The 15,611-nt window shown below is 37.7% G+C and overlaps 1 protein-coding gene across 1 annotated transcript in view; it reads right to left on the minus strand.

Moving 5' to 3' along the window:
* Positions 1 to 8,040: 8,040 nt before the first annotated feature.
* Positions 8,041 to 15,611, minus strand: part of LOC139735469 (GPI ethanolamine phosphate transferase 1-like) — a 52,570-nt gene continuing 44,999 nt past the window's right edge. The window contains 5 exon segments of the mRNA XM_071646228.1: positions 8,041 to 8,158; positions 9,567 to 9,736; positions 11,953 to 12,028; positions 13,005 to 13,153; positions 14,539 to 14,629. Coding sequence (XP_071502329.1) covers positions 8,041 to 8,158; positions 9,567 to 9,736; positions 11,953 to 12,028; positions 13,005 to 13,153; positions 14,539 to 14,629 — 604 coding nt within the window.

Below are 15,611 nucleotides of genomic sequence, written 5' to 3' on the forward strand. Positions count from 1 at the left end.
GAAAGCGTATACACAGTCGTCATTAATATTCCTGGACGGGGAGTCAATATCCTGATAACAAAATTCATCGAACATTGAAACAAACAAGGAAAGGGCAAATGTTATACAACGTTTTGTTCAACACTACCTAGGTCTGCACTCACCACACCCAAACGGTCTTCACACAACTTCAGTTTGGTAATTTAAGTGTACATGTTATGTGTATGTGGGGTGGGGGTGGTAAGATATTGGTAGACAAAACTTAGGGCGCCTTGCGGTGCTGCTTTAGCCATAAATCGGAAGTATCTGTGCGAGTTGGTTTATCAGTGTCTTTGAGATATAGAAAAATCGTGTTCTTTCCAGATGGTATCACGCGCGAGGTTTATCATAGGAAATCCTCCTCCGCTTAAAGGGAAATTACAGTCCAGAATAAATCTAGATTGAAAAAGAAAGAGAACTTATGACAAGCACAACAGCGAAAATTTGATTAAAAATGGGGTAAAAAAAAAGGAAGTTACAAACTTTCGAAGATTTGCCAATTTGCCATGATTATGTAAATGAGTGAGCTAATGATGTCATCACCTCACAATTTCCCATTGATTGTGTAGAAAAAGTATCGAAAATTCATTTTCTCTGCCATGATAGTGTAAAAAGGATTTTTTTCCTGCCTCAATAGCTTGAAAATAACAATCAGTCAGATATCAGGATCTTAGATGACATAATTGCGTTTGAACAGAAAACTGGAAATTCTCAAAATTTTATGTACAAACTATATGCAAGTTGTGAGTGGATGACATCATCAGTTCACTATTTGCATATTCATATCGACTGTTCAAGAATTGTTTTGTGAAAATTATCGAATCTGCACAATTTCATTACTTCCTTTATTTTCATCTAATTTTGAACAAATTTTCACTGTTTTGCTGAGAAAATTTTACTCTTCGTTCTTGTCAGACTAACTTTTCACTGGTCCGGCTTTCTTCTTTAATGTCACCAAGGATATTTGCATGAATTCTACAGAAGGCCGTAGTGCGAGTAGAGTAACCATCACTTACGAATGTTATATATCCTCAACTTGAGCCCTTGTCAACGATGTTTAGACACGTTGACCTACACGGTCTAATTCATTGAAACTTTCCCGTTCATACGTCATTTGCGATTGTGATACGTCATACGAAAGGTCGCTCCAGCATAAAGGCCTTTGACCTTCATATTGTTAATTGGAGTTTGACGACTACTCTGCTACCTGCATATTTTGTTAGCGATATTGTCTAATCTCCGCTTCTCGCCCTGTTTTTTTCCTTCATCTGTGTCTGTTCATCTATATATTTCTCTCTCTCTGTATCTGTCTATTTATCTATCTATCTATCTATCTAGGCCTATCTATCTATCTCTCTATCTACCTACCTATCTATCTATCTATCTATCTATCTAGGCCTATATATCTATCTATCTATCTAGCTAGCTAGCTAGCTACTTTATGTATCTATCTTTTTATCTTCTGCACATGTAGGCCTACCTCTACACATTTTCATGTGCGTTTTGTGTTGAAATAAAAAAATATATATCGTCGGGACATGACATCATTTTATTGCGTGAAGCTGGCATTCCTCGACTTAAATGATTATCATAAAAGTCTATACGCGCGGTAAGATTGTGTAAGTTGGTTTATTCATTCATCATACGGCCATGTGGAATCCAAGGTATTTTACAGGGTTTTGACATCTTCCTTGGATGTTACCAGCTCGAAGAAGTTCTGTTACTGTTATGGTTTGCGAGCTGTTGATGGCGCTATCTAGATCTCCTTCCACTCTTTTCGAGAAGGCGCAATGAAGACTTCTCAGTTGGCTTCCAACCATTGTTCATGACTTTCACGTCCAGTGCATAGAATTGAATGGAACAGTTTGGTTTTATCCTGTGCTTGTTTTCACTCATAATAAGCCAACTATGTGTACCTACACAAATGTAAAGCTCGACAGCACTAATGTGGATGTGCTTGCAAGCGCTTCCCATGTTTTCATTCCATTTACATAAAAGTATCTACATACATATCTCCCATGTTATTATCAAATCTACATAACTACAGTATACATATTTATTCCCATGTTTTCATTAGATTTGCTGTAAATGTATTATGTAGAGATAGATAGATAGATAGATAGATAGATAGATAGATAGATAAATAGATAGATAAGATAGACAGACAGGTAGATAGAGAGATAGATAGATAGGTAGGTAGATAGATAAATAGAGAGATAGATAGACAGATAGATAGATTCATACATACATACATACATACATACATACATACATACATACACACATACATACACACATACACATACACACACACACATACACACACACACATACCTACACATGCACATATACACATAACATACATAACCAACTGCATAATTACACAACTTTACAATCAAGGACATCCACAATTACATTGCTCTCATGGTTTATTGCAGGTACCTGCTCTTGGAATGGCTTACATCATCAGGAAATAAATATGCATATATACACATACACACAGAATGGTTCCTCTTTTATACTCATATGTGAAAAAGATTATTGTGATCTGGGTAGTACCACTTCTGGAATGGCAGTATCTTTGTCTCTGAATGATTCAAGAGTGGAAAAAAAAATCCCTCAAGATCTCCTTCAAGGCCAAACACTTGTATATCATACTGCACCACTTCTGATGGAATTATTTCTCCTAAATTCAGGGCAATACACAGAGCACCAGAGCAATAAAATCATATTTCTAGGAGAGATATCCTTACTGTATCACTGCACCATAAAGCTTCCCTTTCATAATCCAATGTCCTAGGGACTGCCTCACACTTCTTAGTACCACAGTCTATCTAGCTCTACCAGGTTATCGCAAAAGTGAAAACTTTTGTGTACGAACTTTTGAGTCTTAGTTTAACATGATGATTCCTTTGACTGCAAACATTATTTGACTAGGTTATTCATAATAGCATGGACCCTATAGGGTCAATGATAGTGGCATTAATTCATATGGACTTAAGTTAGAACAGTGTAATGATATTTCAAACATTTGCAAAATTGTTTTTATTTTCTCATTAGTATTGCACAGTGCTAAATATCAAGGAAAAACTCAACACCACAAAAACATTATGTTGAGGGCAGTTCATAGATTCTCTCCTTACATCATTACACATTAACACAATCTACTTCTACTACAGATCTACTCCTGTTGAGACGATGATGATTTTTTGTTCTTTTTTTGTTCTCTCTGACCACGAGCATAAGGTAATGCAAATGTCTTCATGACAGTCACAGTAACATCGTGTTAGAGCACATACATTAAAACAGTTTCTCCAAAACATTTGTAACTGCCAGTCAATACCACCTGAACATTTTCATGTCATCAGGTGCACAGCATTGCCAGTAGTCCTCAGGAACATTGCACACACTTCAACATGGCATGGCTGAAAGCTCAGATTTTTATCTGATTATAATCATATTCACAATCGCAGTACTCATCAGAAAACAATGTATAAAGTGCATTCTGGAAATGGTTACGTCACTTTATATATTTTGTCGGCAAGGGTTGAAAGAATTGCACTTCACATGAAATCAAAGCCTACATGTCTTGGACACAATACTGTCACTAACAATGAGGAAAAGGGTAAACAGAGAGCTTCTTTGCTTTCATCAGGTGTAAAACAAAACTGTCTGTACGACCACTTGCTTGAGGAACAAATAAGAAGAGAAACAAATATAAAATCAAAGTTATTGCCATTTGTATCACCAGCATTTGTTTCCCTGAGAAGAATCAACAAGTTTGTGAAACAGCGAAGTTGTATGCAGATGGAATAAAAGTCTTCAGACTTGTTCTTTGGTACGCCACGAGACTAAGTGTCTTGTGTTTTGAATGTTCTCTTCAGAAATTGAGTTCTGTATGTACCCAGATATTTCAGAAATATGAAAATCAGTGACATTTTGCATACAAAAACAGAGGAAAACTACTCAACACCTACATCACATGGAGTTGCCATTTTAATTTTCTTACTCTCTAACCTTTTGCTGCTCACATCTCTTATTGTGTATCTGATTTTTCCCCCAAAAAATATTCACTGATCTACTTCTCACCTTTCAAATAAATCAAAATAATATCAAAATAATATAAAAATAATTTCAAAATAATATCAAAATAATATCAACATAATATCAAAATAATATCAACATAATATCAACATATTATTAACACAATCACAATAAAACGTGATCAGAAGTTTCGATGATTTTTTTCAAACTCAAGTTATTTGGTCCTCCTCACGTTCACTGTTGAACCATCATCCTAATCATCCTATAAACTCATTCACCTGCATGTAAATGTACTTGTGACAATATCCATTTACAAATAATCTTAGGATATCATTGTCACTCGAAGCCCTCAGATATCACAGACCAGATCTATGAAATTAATACCAAACTCCCTCAGTATATAAACCTTCTGACTCCTTTTTGAAAGAGATATAAAAGAAATGTTATCAAAATCGATATGTGATGATTCAAATTTACATTTGATTTTTCATTATGAAATTAGTAATTGCAATCATTTTCATACATCTGCACAATTAATATTGCTAATTATGATAAGCTTACATTACATCATACTTATTTATATCACAAAATCAAAATGTACTCTTAATTTCATCATATCTTCATATATGTATGTATTTTTCTTTGTATAATTTTGTCCATGAAAAAGCTGCAGAAACCAATGAATGAAATACTGATTAAGAGTAAATATTTCATGTCTGTATGGCAACTGTCATTGGTTCAAACACAAGAAGTGATTCAATCAAGGCCACCACTCCTCACTATCATCATCTGGCATCATCTTCATATCTTTGGGCATGGAGTGTTGTACATGATGAGGAAAAGCAAGGCATCACTACCAAATAAAAAGGTCTGCCTGGTGATCACACTAAGCTACAGAGTACCCAACATTCCACATCTCAGGTCCAGTTTGGGAGTTGTCGGTCAGTTTGGCATTGACCTGTAGGACACACACTGTGTAATGACATTTGTGGTGACTGAATTTACAACAAAAGAAGAAGAATTGTCCAATTTTGGTTGACAGTTATATATCATGACTATCAAATAGATGAGGAAACACTTAAGCACACCACAGTATTGATACTAAACAATCACCCTCAAGCTGCATAATATGTGAGCAAATATCACTATGCTAGAATTCTGTTTCAAAAATCATGTACTCTGACATTCATAATGTTCAAGTTTTGAAGCATTTATTAACCTGTAAAAGGCCAGACAATGGATCTCCCATAGTTTGCACAAACCGCCAGAGAAGCAGAAATATCCCTCAAATTCATGAAAATATCCTGTAGCTAAGGGCAACAATGCAGCCATTTATTCAAATTTTATTGAATGCTATAACCGCTAAATGAATTGAATGTTAGTGATTTTGATATAAAAAAGACAGTTTTCTCCCCATTTTAAAATGATATATGAGGTTCCTAATGCTTCATCTTTTGTTTGCCAATAAAGGGTAGTTCTTATGAGAGCTGTCAGTCTGAATGCACTCATGTGAAAATGTAGCTGGCCTCCTTAGGTGGTGATTAGGCACATGCATGCACTGATTGGAATTGGGCTAATAATTTTCAACCACAATATTGTCATACTTTTATTTATTAATATTTTTAACACAACATCAGAGACATGGTAGTGTGCAGAACCATGCAGCACAGACTTTTTTCACTCCCAGAAACACTATTGTTAGATACTGCTCTTGGCACAATTTAGATTTTGCAAATTTTCACTAGGCACCCAGGCACGGATAGTTGTCATTTGAAGAAAATCTCATCTTCACAATTAAACTTTAACAAACCTGGGAACCCACACCCCTCCCCTCCCCCCCCCCCCCCAAAAAAAAAAGAAAAAAAGAAAAAAAAAAGAGAGTAGAAATCAACATTTTTGACTTTAGAGGTTACAGTGACAAAATATCATGATCTACAAAAAGGAATGTTACGGTAGCTGGGCAGCTACTTGTGACTGATTGGAAAATGCCTTTATTTTTATTTTCTATTTTTCAATAAGTACTAACTGTTTAAGTTTACTTTGCCGTTTAAAACAAGACACCCCTATTTTCTACCCCATTCACGACCAGAGTTCCAATCTTAGGCTACTATAACTGCTATCCACTCTAGACCAATTTTGACACCAATGAATAACCTAACGTACACCATGTTTGTAAATCCTGTGCTGCCACACTGCTTTATGACTCTTGTGATCGAACATCAAATCTTGCATTTTGCACAAGTACATTTCATTTGTGTTTAATGTGATCAGAAAGAAGGATTACAGGAAAAATAAAACGCAAGGCTTTGGATCTGTCTGTCTGTCTGTATGTATTGTAGTGTCCTTGCTCCAAATTTTGTTGGTGCCCCCTTCTGTGCATGTGCAATGCTCAATGCTTCAACAATTTCTTGCAATTTAACTCACTGCCTATGGAGAAACTGGTAAGTCCTGTACAAAGTCTATGAGACATTTACAGAGTCCAGTAGGAAGTGGGTTGAACTGAGATTCAATGAAGTCATGTTTAATAACTTCAAATCACCAGCGATGTTCAGAGTTACTCCCGAGCATACCTGACCTACTTCTATTACATATTACTTTGAAAAGGTTACGGAAAAACAGGTATGCATGTACATGTCTCACTTTGATTTAAGTAAAGTTCCTGATACCTTTCCTTCAATTTTTGGCTTATTTCCTGGACATTTTGATCACTTCCTGGCATTTTGTAAAACTTCCTTTTTCTACTGCAAGAAAAAAAGAAGAAAGCAAGCAACAAAGTCTGAAGTGTTTCATTGCAAGGTCATTTGATTCTGCTTCCAAGAAATATGAAAATTAGAACTACCGGATCTTCAGATTGATTTTATATCTAATACACAATATGCGGTTCCTGCCAATCCAGCTTTTATTTGAAGTTCTGAGTTTTAACTACCCAAATATTGCAAAAATAGGTTACCTTCCTGCTCACAGTTTTTGTGTCATTTCAGTTTCGAAACACTATACATGCTTTGATGAGGATAAAATACTAAAACTATCAGCTGCTTAGGCATGGCTTCCCCTGTAACTTCATAACAGCAAAATCATGACTTGGATGCCCCACTGCATCATACTCATACACGAAGCATAGACCAGCCCTACACAGCCTGTAACGACTGAATTCATAGGCAGTGTGACCTCGGCATACGTTAACGATCAATTTCAGAACTGCAGCAGCAACAGTGTAGCTACATGTGTATGAGGCTCCTCTTCGAGGAGAGTTTGACAATCACAAGCACAGACAGACTGGCGATCTGCCCTGGGAGCTTAAAGGACAAGTCCACCTTCATAAACATGTGGATTGAGTGAATGCAACAATATTCGTGGAAAACATCAGTGAAAGTTTGGGGAAAATCGGACAATCCGTTCAAAAGTTACGAATTTTTAAAGTATTTTTAAAGTAATTTTCCTCAAACTCTCACTGATGCTTTCTACTAATATTGCTGCATTCACTCAACCCACATGTCGATGAAGGTGAACTTGTCCTTTAAGGGGCTTTCACATCTGACCAGTGTAGAGTTACATAGTGCGGTGTACCAAATATGCCAAGATCAGGCTGCATACTCATTATAAGATATGTAGAATCTTGGATCCAAAGGATTTTTTGTCAGACAGGTAAAGGGTAGCACACTATTGCATAGCAATTGCGTACAGTAGAGTAGTATTGTGTACACTTGCACACAAACTGCCCCTTTCCTGCATCCTGTGCTCTACACCCAAAGTATGCAAAATAACTGAACGTGTGTAATTGTTAAGTACATCTTGCGTACCCCTTTGCGTCACTCATCATATAACATGTTACACAGGGCACCCTAGGCACAGCATAGAGCGGCGTAAGCTTGGTGTAGTCAGTATGCAGCACCATGGAACTCTACGCGGGCCCCGTGTGAAGAACGCCTCTTTAGAGCGTTGCAGCTATCGGAGTAAAGCTGTAAGCGGCGGCCGTTGTCACCGCATCTTCTTCCATGACGACCGTCGCCATGACGAGGAGGTGAAGAATCTTGCCAGGACCAGGAGCAGCATGATGAAGAGGATCATGGACATGACAATCACGTAGTGACTGATGCTGCAGGGTGGGGGAACAATTTTTGAAGTACTGTAAAACAAGGAATGTTCGCCTGCATCTTAATTTCATGAACTTCGCAAGAGCAAAGATTCGCAAAATTAAAATGCACGTGATAGTTCTTGCCAACACTATACGCATTGAATGTTAGAGGCAACTCGTTAAAATTTCATGCTGCGAAGAAGGCCATCGGCTCCAATCTGCGAAAATTTCATGCCGCGAAAATATCATGTTTTACAGTGATAGCTTTGTCATCAATTTTCTCTCACTAACTTATTCAAATCATCTATTTTCAGGTCATTATCCATCCTAAAAGAAAACGTGGATGAAGGGAGGAAAGCTTCTTCAGCATACTGCATAACATCAAAGGTTAAGACTGGACTTTAGACTCTACAAAAGTGAAAGGAAAGTCTTAGTTTGGAGTGCATGAAGGAATTCCATATGGCTATACACACACTACAGCAAAATGGCTTTGAAGTCATAATTTCTCTACATTGTCACAAAATGTGGCTCTTATGTCCACTTTGTGACAACATTAATGACTGTCATTTGTTTCTGTAAGAAAGATTCTTACCCCAGAACTACTCCATGACATCTATCACACTGATGAAAATTGATAACCATGGGGTATCTTATTTAGATTTCTTTTTCTTTATAAATCTGACAGTTTATATTGAGACAAACACAATATCTATACACCACGTCAGACCGCTTTTTGATGACTTCTTTCTCAATTATTACTTGATAATATATCAATTTGCAACGTAAGAGAAGAAAAGGAGAAGAAGAGGAGGAGGATGAGGAGAAAGTAAAAAAGGAGGAAGTACAACATGACGAAGGGAAAGACGGGGTTTCTGCACCGTTTACAAAATCAAACTTCACGACTTTTCTATGACGTTTCCATGCAAAATTGTACAAAATCCAGGACCCCTTTTTTGGACAGCACTTTCAAGAAAACTTTATATGTGGTTAGTGTTAGATGAATAGAAATTACTATTACATAAATAGTGTTCATGTAAAATGTCAGTGTGTTTACTACACCAACACTGTCTGTGGCAGACAAGATGGTCTGATTTCATTTGATAAAATGTTTTCCTTAAACACCAAATAACACTTAAAAGAGAAAAAGAAAAAAAGATGATCACTAAAAGGGCAAAAGAAAAATCCATAAATTTATATATTTCAATGACTTTTCCATGACACATTTTATAATTCTGCATTTTCCATCACTTTTCCCAGCCTGGAAAAACATTTCGAAATTCCATGACTTTTCCAGATTTTCCATGACTGCAGGAAACTTGGGAAGAGGAGGAGAAGAAAGAAGGAGAAGGAAGAGACGAAGGAGAAGAAGAAAAGGAGGAAGAAAAAGAATTAAAAAAAAGATGATAATGGTGATGATAACCGCACTGACCTTGTGCCAATCTCCAGCCAGCTGCCCGAATCCTTGACCAGGAAGAAGAAATGAAGTGCCATGGCGTCGGAGAGGAGCACCACCACCAAGTAGAGGCTGGCCGTGGGAAGACGTAGCAGTATGTGTACAGCCTGGAAGGTGCAGGCCACCAGGAGGAACAGTATCACGTTCTGGAAGCGGATCACAAAATACAGGCCATTTAGAAGAAGGATGTGACATTATGCAAGAAGTTGCCAATTTGCACCCTTTCTTAATCAGGCTCAGTATCATTAAACATTCTCTATTTTCAAAAAGAGTACAAGATATCACATTTCTTCCAGTGATTTAAAAAAAAAATCTATCTTATTCATTAATACACACATTCCATTAGAATGTATACTGCATAAGCTATTATTTTCGCAAGGGTTTAATTTTTGCGATTTTCACAAATCACGGTTGGACCGCGAATTTAACAATAAGCGAAAATGTCGCCATGTCCAAGGGTAATAGTGCACTTAGGATAGCCTCGGTGTCAATTCACAAAAACAATATCTCGCGAAAATGTCCAAGACCTCCTCCTTCACAAAAATATCTGTCTGCAAAAATAACAGCTTATACAATATATGTACAAAACAAATACACAAAACATGACATTCCACATCAAAGAAAACACTCAACAAAATGAAAATGGAATCTCCTACGAAACCATGACTCCCCTCCCCCCGCCCAAATTCACAGATACTATTCAAAATCTTTTTATCATTGTGCTATCAAAAGGATTGCTGTATGATTTCATTCTCATAAGCAGATGAATGAAATACTCTTTCTCAAACAATTCTAAGTAGTAATCAAATAAACAGTTAAAGGGACATTCCAGACGATTTTCGTAATTTCACATCATGTAGTACATCAATCGACAACTCCATGTATAGATTTGTGGAATTTATTGTGGTTCTTGAGCAGAGAAACAATACTTTGAAAAACCTTAAACAAATTACACTGAACAAGGATGATGACATCATAGGAGGTTCACATATTTCAGAAATGTAGCAGTGTAATTAAATTGCAATACCGCTTGCTTGTGAGTTCACCTGTGTATAATCTATGCATGCCTTCTTCTTTTGTTCTGCTTCCTTGAGCCCCAACTCATACATTCTTATGGTGACTCTGCCATGTCATCATCCTTGTTCATTGCAATTTGTTCTAAATTTTGAAAATATTCTTTTTCTTCATCCCAATTATCACAAATTCTGAAACTCTGTCCTCAGTATAACTAATTTATAGTTGTTCAAATGTAAAAATCTGAAACTCATCCGGAGGTCTCCTTTAAGGAATCAGTATCATAATACAAATGAGCCTCTGTCTCCTCATGTATTAGTAATTCCTCTCTCTACCCTGTACATAGCTCCTCCTCCCTGCCCCGCCTTCCCTTCCACCTACCCCTCCCCTCGCTTACTCTCCTACTCCCTTGTATAACATTAATACAAACATACATACACACGCAGACACATAAAAACCAATCCAATGTACTCCGATTCTAACACATATGTACTGAAACCGGATTTTGAAATACAAGAACTAAAGGTCCATTCAGTTTCATGTCACAGTTGTAGTTACTCAACTCTAAAATCTTTCATGTGCAATATAAGATCATGTTAATTGTTTTGTCGTACTTAATGTTGACTATTAAGCATTTGAGAATTGCGAATCATGATCGTGAAAGAACCACAAGTGGATTAATTGATGTTTATCCACTGATGTTGATAAATGGTCTCACTATTCAAAAACAACAAGGAGATTAATCCTGGTCTTTATGCTTTATAATAATGTCTCATCAATTCTGTTTGATCTTGTAATGGATTTTGAATTTCTTTCCGACGTATAAAGATGCACACTTGATAAAATTACAAGGCAATCATTCAGGAGATATTCATTGCTAACAAGAAAGTAATATCTACCTGAGCAAAATAACCATTTCTTTAATACTTGGCACTTATATACAGGAGCTCCTTGTCTGTACATTTGTATTCTTTGGGCACATTTTTCAGTATTCTAGCTCAGTCTTTGAAACAGTTTACCTGGAACAAACTTGCAAGTCTGGAAGGATTTACATGTAGAAATAAAACTGGTGTATGCCTCTTCTTAACACAACTTAAGTCAGCACAAGGCATAGAATGTACTGTAAAAGTGGAAATTTGTGTGCATTTAAGGCAACCAGACACTGGTGCAGAAATAAAAGCAGACAAAAAATTTTGCTTGTTCTGTGTAACATCTTTTATCTCACCCGGCCAAGCACGAACATTTATGTGCACTAAATTTCCACTTTTACAGTACTTCACAGAAAGGAGAATCTGTTTCTTAAAGTTGGGGGAGGGGGTAGAAGAGGTTAATCAATGTATTGTCTGACCTTCCACAGGAGTAGTGCCCCCATGACAAACGGGTTGAAGACGGTCAGGAAGCAGTAGACGGCCGAGGGGTCAAAGCTGTGCAGGATTCAGAGAAAACAGAGACCAGCATCAAAACCAAAATGTAATCATTCACGTTTTGATCTAACATGTACAGGTCTCCTCATTTTCAAACAGTATGAGCTGACGAAGCATGTTTGCTGGCTGTCGAGATTGCAATTTCCTCACTTGGACAGTTCAAAGTATGTTAACAGCACAAACATGCCTTCAGAAGTAAAAATCAAAGTTTTAAAAGGTGATTGAAAGGTCTTTATGAGCACGATGACTCCAAACCAGTACTTAAAAACTGACATGAAGTTGGCCTACAGAATCCTGTGAAAGATGGGCTGTCCATCAGATTCATCAAAGGGATTACTTCATTATGAATTGAACATTTAGGCAAGGTCACCAAGTGGCATGAGGTCAATGACCTGAAGCTGCCGGTGCACACTCTAATAGATCTCAGAGTTTGACTTCTTGACAGTAGCCCTCAATCAATTCCAAGTGATGAAACTGGTGATGATGGTGACCGTGGAGATGATGAAATTCTCGTCATGGTGATAATGACAATCATGGTCAATTATGGCGGATGCTGTCAAGATGATTGCATTGATGATGATGATGACGATGGTGCTGGTAGTGATGATAACGATGATGGCGATGATTGTGGTAGTAGTGATGATGACAATAACACTGATGGTATTGAATATGGCTATTGTGTTGAAGGGGAAGATGATGACGGTGATGATGGTGGTGATGGTGGTGATGTTGATGATGGTGATGGTGATGATGGTGATGATGGTGATGATGGTGATGATGGTGATGATGGTGATGATGGTGATGATGGTGATGATGGTGATGATGGTGATGATGGTGATGATGGTGATGATGATGATGATGATGGTGATGGTGATGATGGTGATGATGATGATGATGCTGCTGCTGCTGATGATGACGATGAAGAGAGTGAATCTTTAATGACGACAAAGACAACACTCTTCCCTCCTTCCCTCACCTATTGATACTTGCGATGTTGCCCGTCCCGAAAAAAGCTGCGAGGATGAAGAAGACGAAGCTCCACGCGCAGCGAAGGTCGGACAGGACCAGAGTGCGGGGCGGAGCCCGCTCAAGATCAGACTCCTCCTCAAACGAGATATGATGCAGCTACGAGAAATCAGAGGAGGCAAAACAATTCTTTTATAGTGAATGAAGTCAAAAGTCTATCGCAAGAAACATCATCATCACTTGAAAGTGTGCATAATAATATGCAAGTTTTACATTCATGGCTGATATTACACAGTCATATTGTGAGAACATTATTAGGGATTTTTCCCTCACACTTGATCAAAAGGAGGAACATCAAATTTCATTTTGCACAAACCACATAGTCTAGTATTCTACATGCCAGACCACATTTGGGTGTCAGCGCTGGTTCACAATTCCAGTCACACGGAGGTATTGGGGTCGTGGGAAAGCTACATACATGGAGAACCACAACTGGTTCATTTCAATCAGTGTATGGCTAACCACCATCCAGCGGTGTGTCCTTTCAGAATACAATGACACACCCATAATGGTTGTAATCTGTCCAAATGTTTAACATCAGAAATTGGCGGCTTTATGCTGTGAAAGCTGAGTGATATGGCTTGGTTAAGAATGGTTATATTTAGGCACTCTCACGTTTCGTTTCTACCAATATGAAGTGAAAGAGGTGTAAAAGATAAGTTGTGGTCTATTGGCAGAAAGAAAATAAGTTGTGGTCTTTTAGCAAAAAAAAAAAGAAAAGTGAATTTTGAAGAAAAGTTTAACAAAATGTTTGAACATTTGTCACTCATCACCACAGTGCAGAAAACACATAAACATGTAAAATAAAAAGTCACACTTTATACATCTCTTAAATTTTAACAGGTATGTGTCTTTTCATTCATAGGTATGTGTCCTTTCATTTAACGTTAGCGACAATGAAGTTTGGTCATTATTCTGTGCTAAAAGGTGTGAGAGATTGAAGGAGCTCTGAAGCGACAGAACATACATGTGACAAAAATCATGATTGTGGTTATTGTTCTTGTTGTTGTAATTTTATACAAAGTTTCTGGTTTAGATTTCCACCATTGTGTTCACAGCCTGGGGGTACTTCAGCAAACGGTCATCCCCTCTCTGCTGGTCACTTTGTGATTACTGGACACAATTTCCCAATAATCTTGGGACCATCTAATCTAACAAGGCACCCTATCAATGATGGTTTGATTCTAATAGAATGAGTCCAACTTGAGGGACACAAAAGATCAACTGGCAGAGTCTGTGGAGTATGGAATAGACCGGTTCTGTAATGTTTTAAGACTCTATGTATGCGGTCTTTGTTCACAAAAGTTGCCCTTAGCAACCACAAAGCTAGCTGGAGGCTTGCCTGACATAGCAACAACTAGGTGAAGTCCTGCCTATGAAACTCAATGGAAGGGAGCTTCGTTACTAGGCTGTTTGGAAAGGAAACATCCATCAATTGTAAGAAATAACAAAAAACGGTCGACTGATAGGAACAAACCGCTCACCTTGACTTTGTCTTGCTCGTTGAGGCTGAACTCGCAGAGGATCCAGAAGAACATGACGTAACACAGACAGAGGCAGAACAGGCCCTCATGACTGCAGGTTGAGAGTGAGGAGTCAAGGTTGCTATGACAACCGCATCAATCGTAGCCTGATAGGCCTGGTTGGCCTTACTATGCATGCATCACACACATTTGGGGAGGGGCTGGGGAAAAGGGGGAAATCAGGACCTAACTGTACAACAACTACAAAAAAAAAGTAAAATAAAATGACTTAAACTTGATACTTTGATAGCACCCTCTAACAATGACAGCAACTACACTTGTACAATAGCTAGTAGAAATCCTGTGAATGCTTTGTTACTTGCTAATACTGAGTATACTTTAACAGGAAAAGTTTCATTAAAATCTGACAAAAAATAAAGAAGTTGTGAACTTCTTAAATACATCACATTATTTTCTGAAAACAGAAATATCCATGATCTCAATCTGAAGAAGTGGGAGACTTTTGAGAGCAAAATATGATGACCTCATCTGATTTGCATAGAACTTAGCCTGACATCCAGGTAATCCTTGGAAAAAAGGAATGAATGAAACATTACAATTCCATTAATTCCTCACTTTTCAATCTAGTCCTAGTGACATTTTCACCATTGTGCTTGCTTTATGTTACTCCATTAAGTCAACTTGACCATGGAGTGCTCTTTACTTTTAACCGCTGGTCATTGGAATAATTTGTCCTACAAACAACACATAGAGACCAATCAACTCTTTGTGTACCACACTATTCTCAGAACGCAATGCATGAGCACTTCCAGAAAGCGTTGTCTTCGTCAAAGCCGTGTCACTTACTATCGAAGCGTTAATGCTAGAAATGGAGTAGATCAAAGTTGTACAGAAAACGGCAAGGTCTGCTGTGATGTGAATTTTACAACAAAGCTATGGCTATGATGCTTTCAGTGTCGTGCGGCATATTGCGATTTATTGATCGGTTTGTGCTTGGTTACGTATTTGAGCAAAATATGCGAACTTGGCACACCATCGACTGAGTCGGGCATATGAACATGACACATTAAGAG

This window comes from Diadema antillarum, unplaced genomic scaffold (assembly GCF_040938485.1).
Source record: "Diadema antillarum isolate AM-2024a unplaced genomic scaffold, OU_Dant_1.0 scf00000028, whole genome shotgun sequence".
Lineage (NCBI taxonomy): Eukaryota > Metazoa > Echinodermata > Echinoidea > Diadematoida > Diadematidae > Diadema > Diadema antillarum.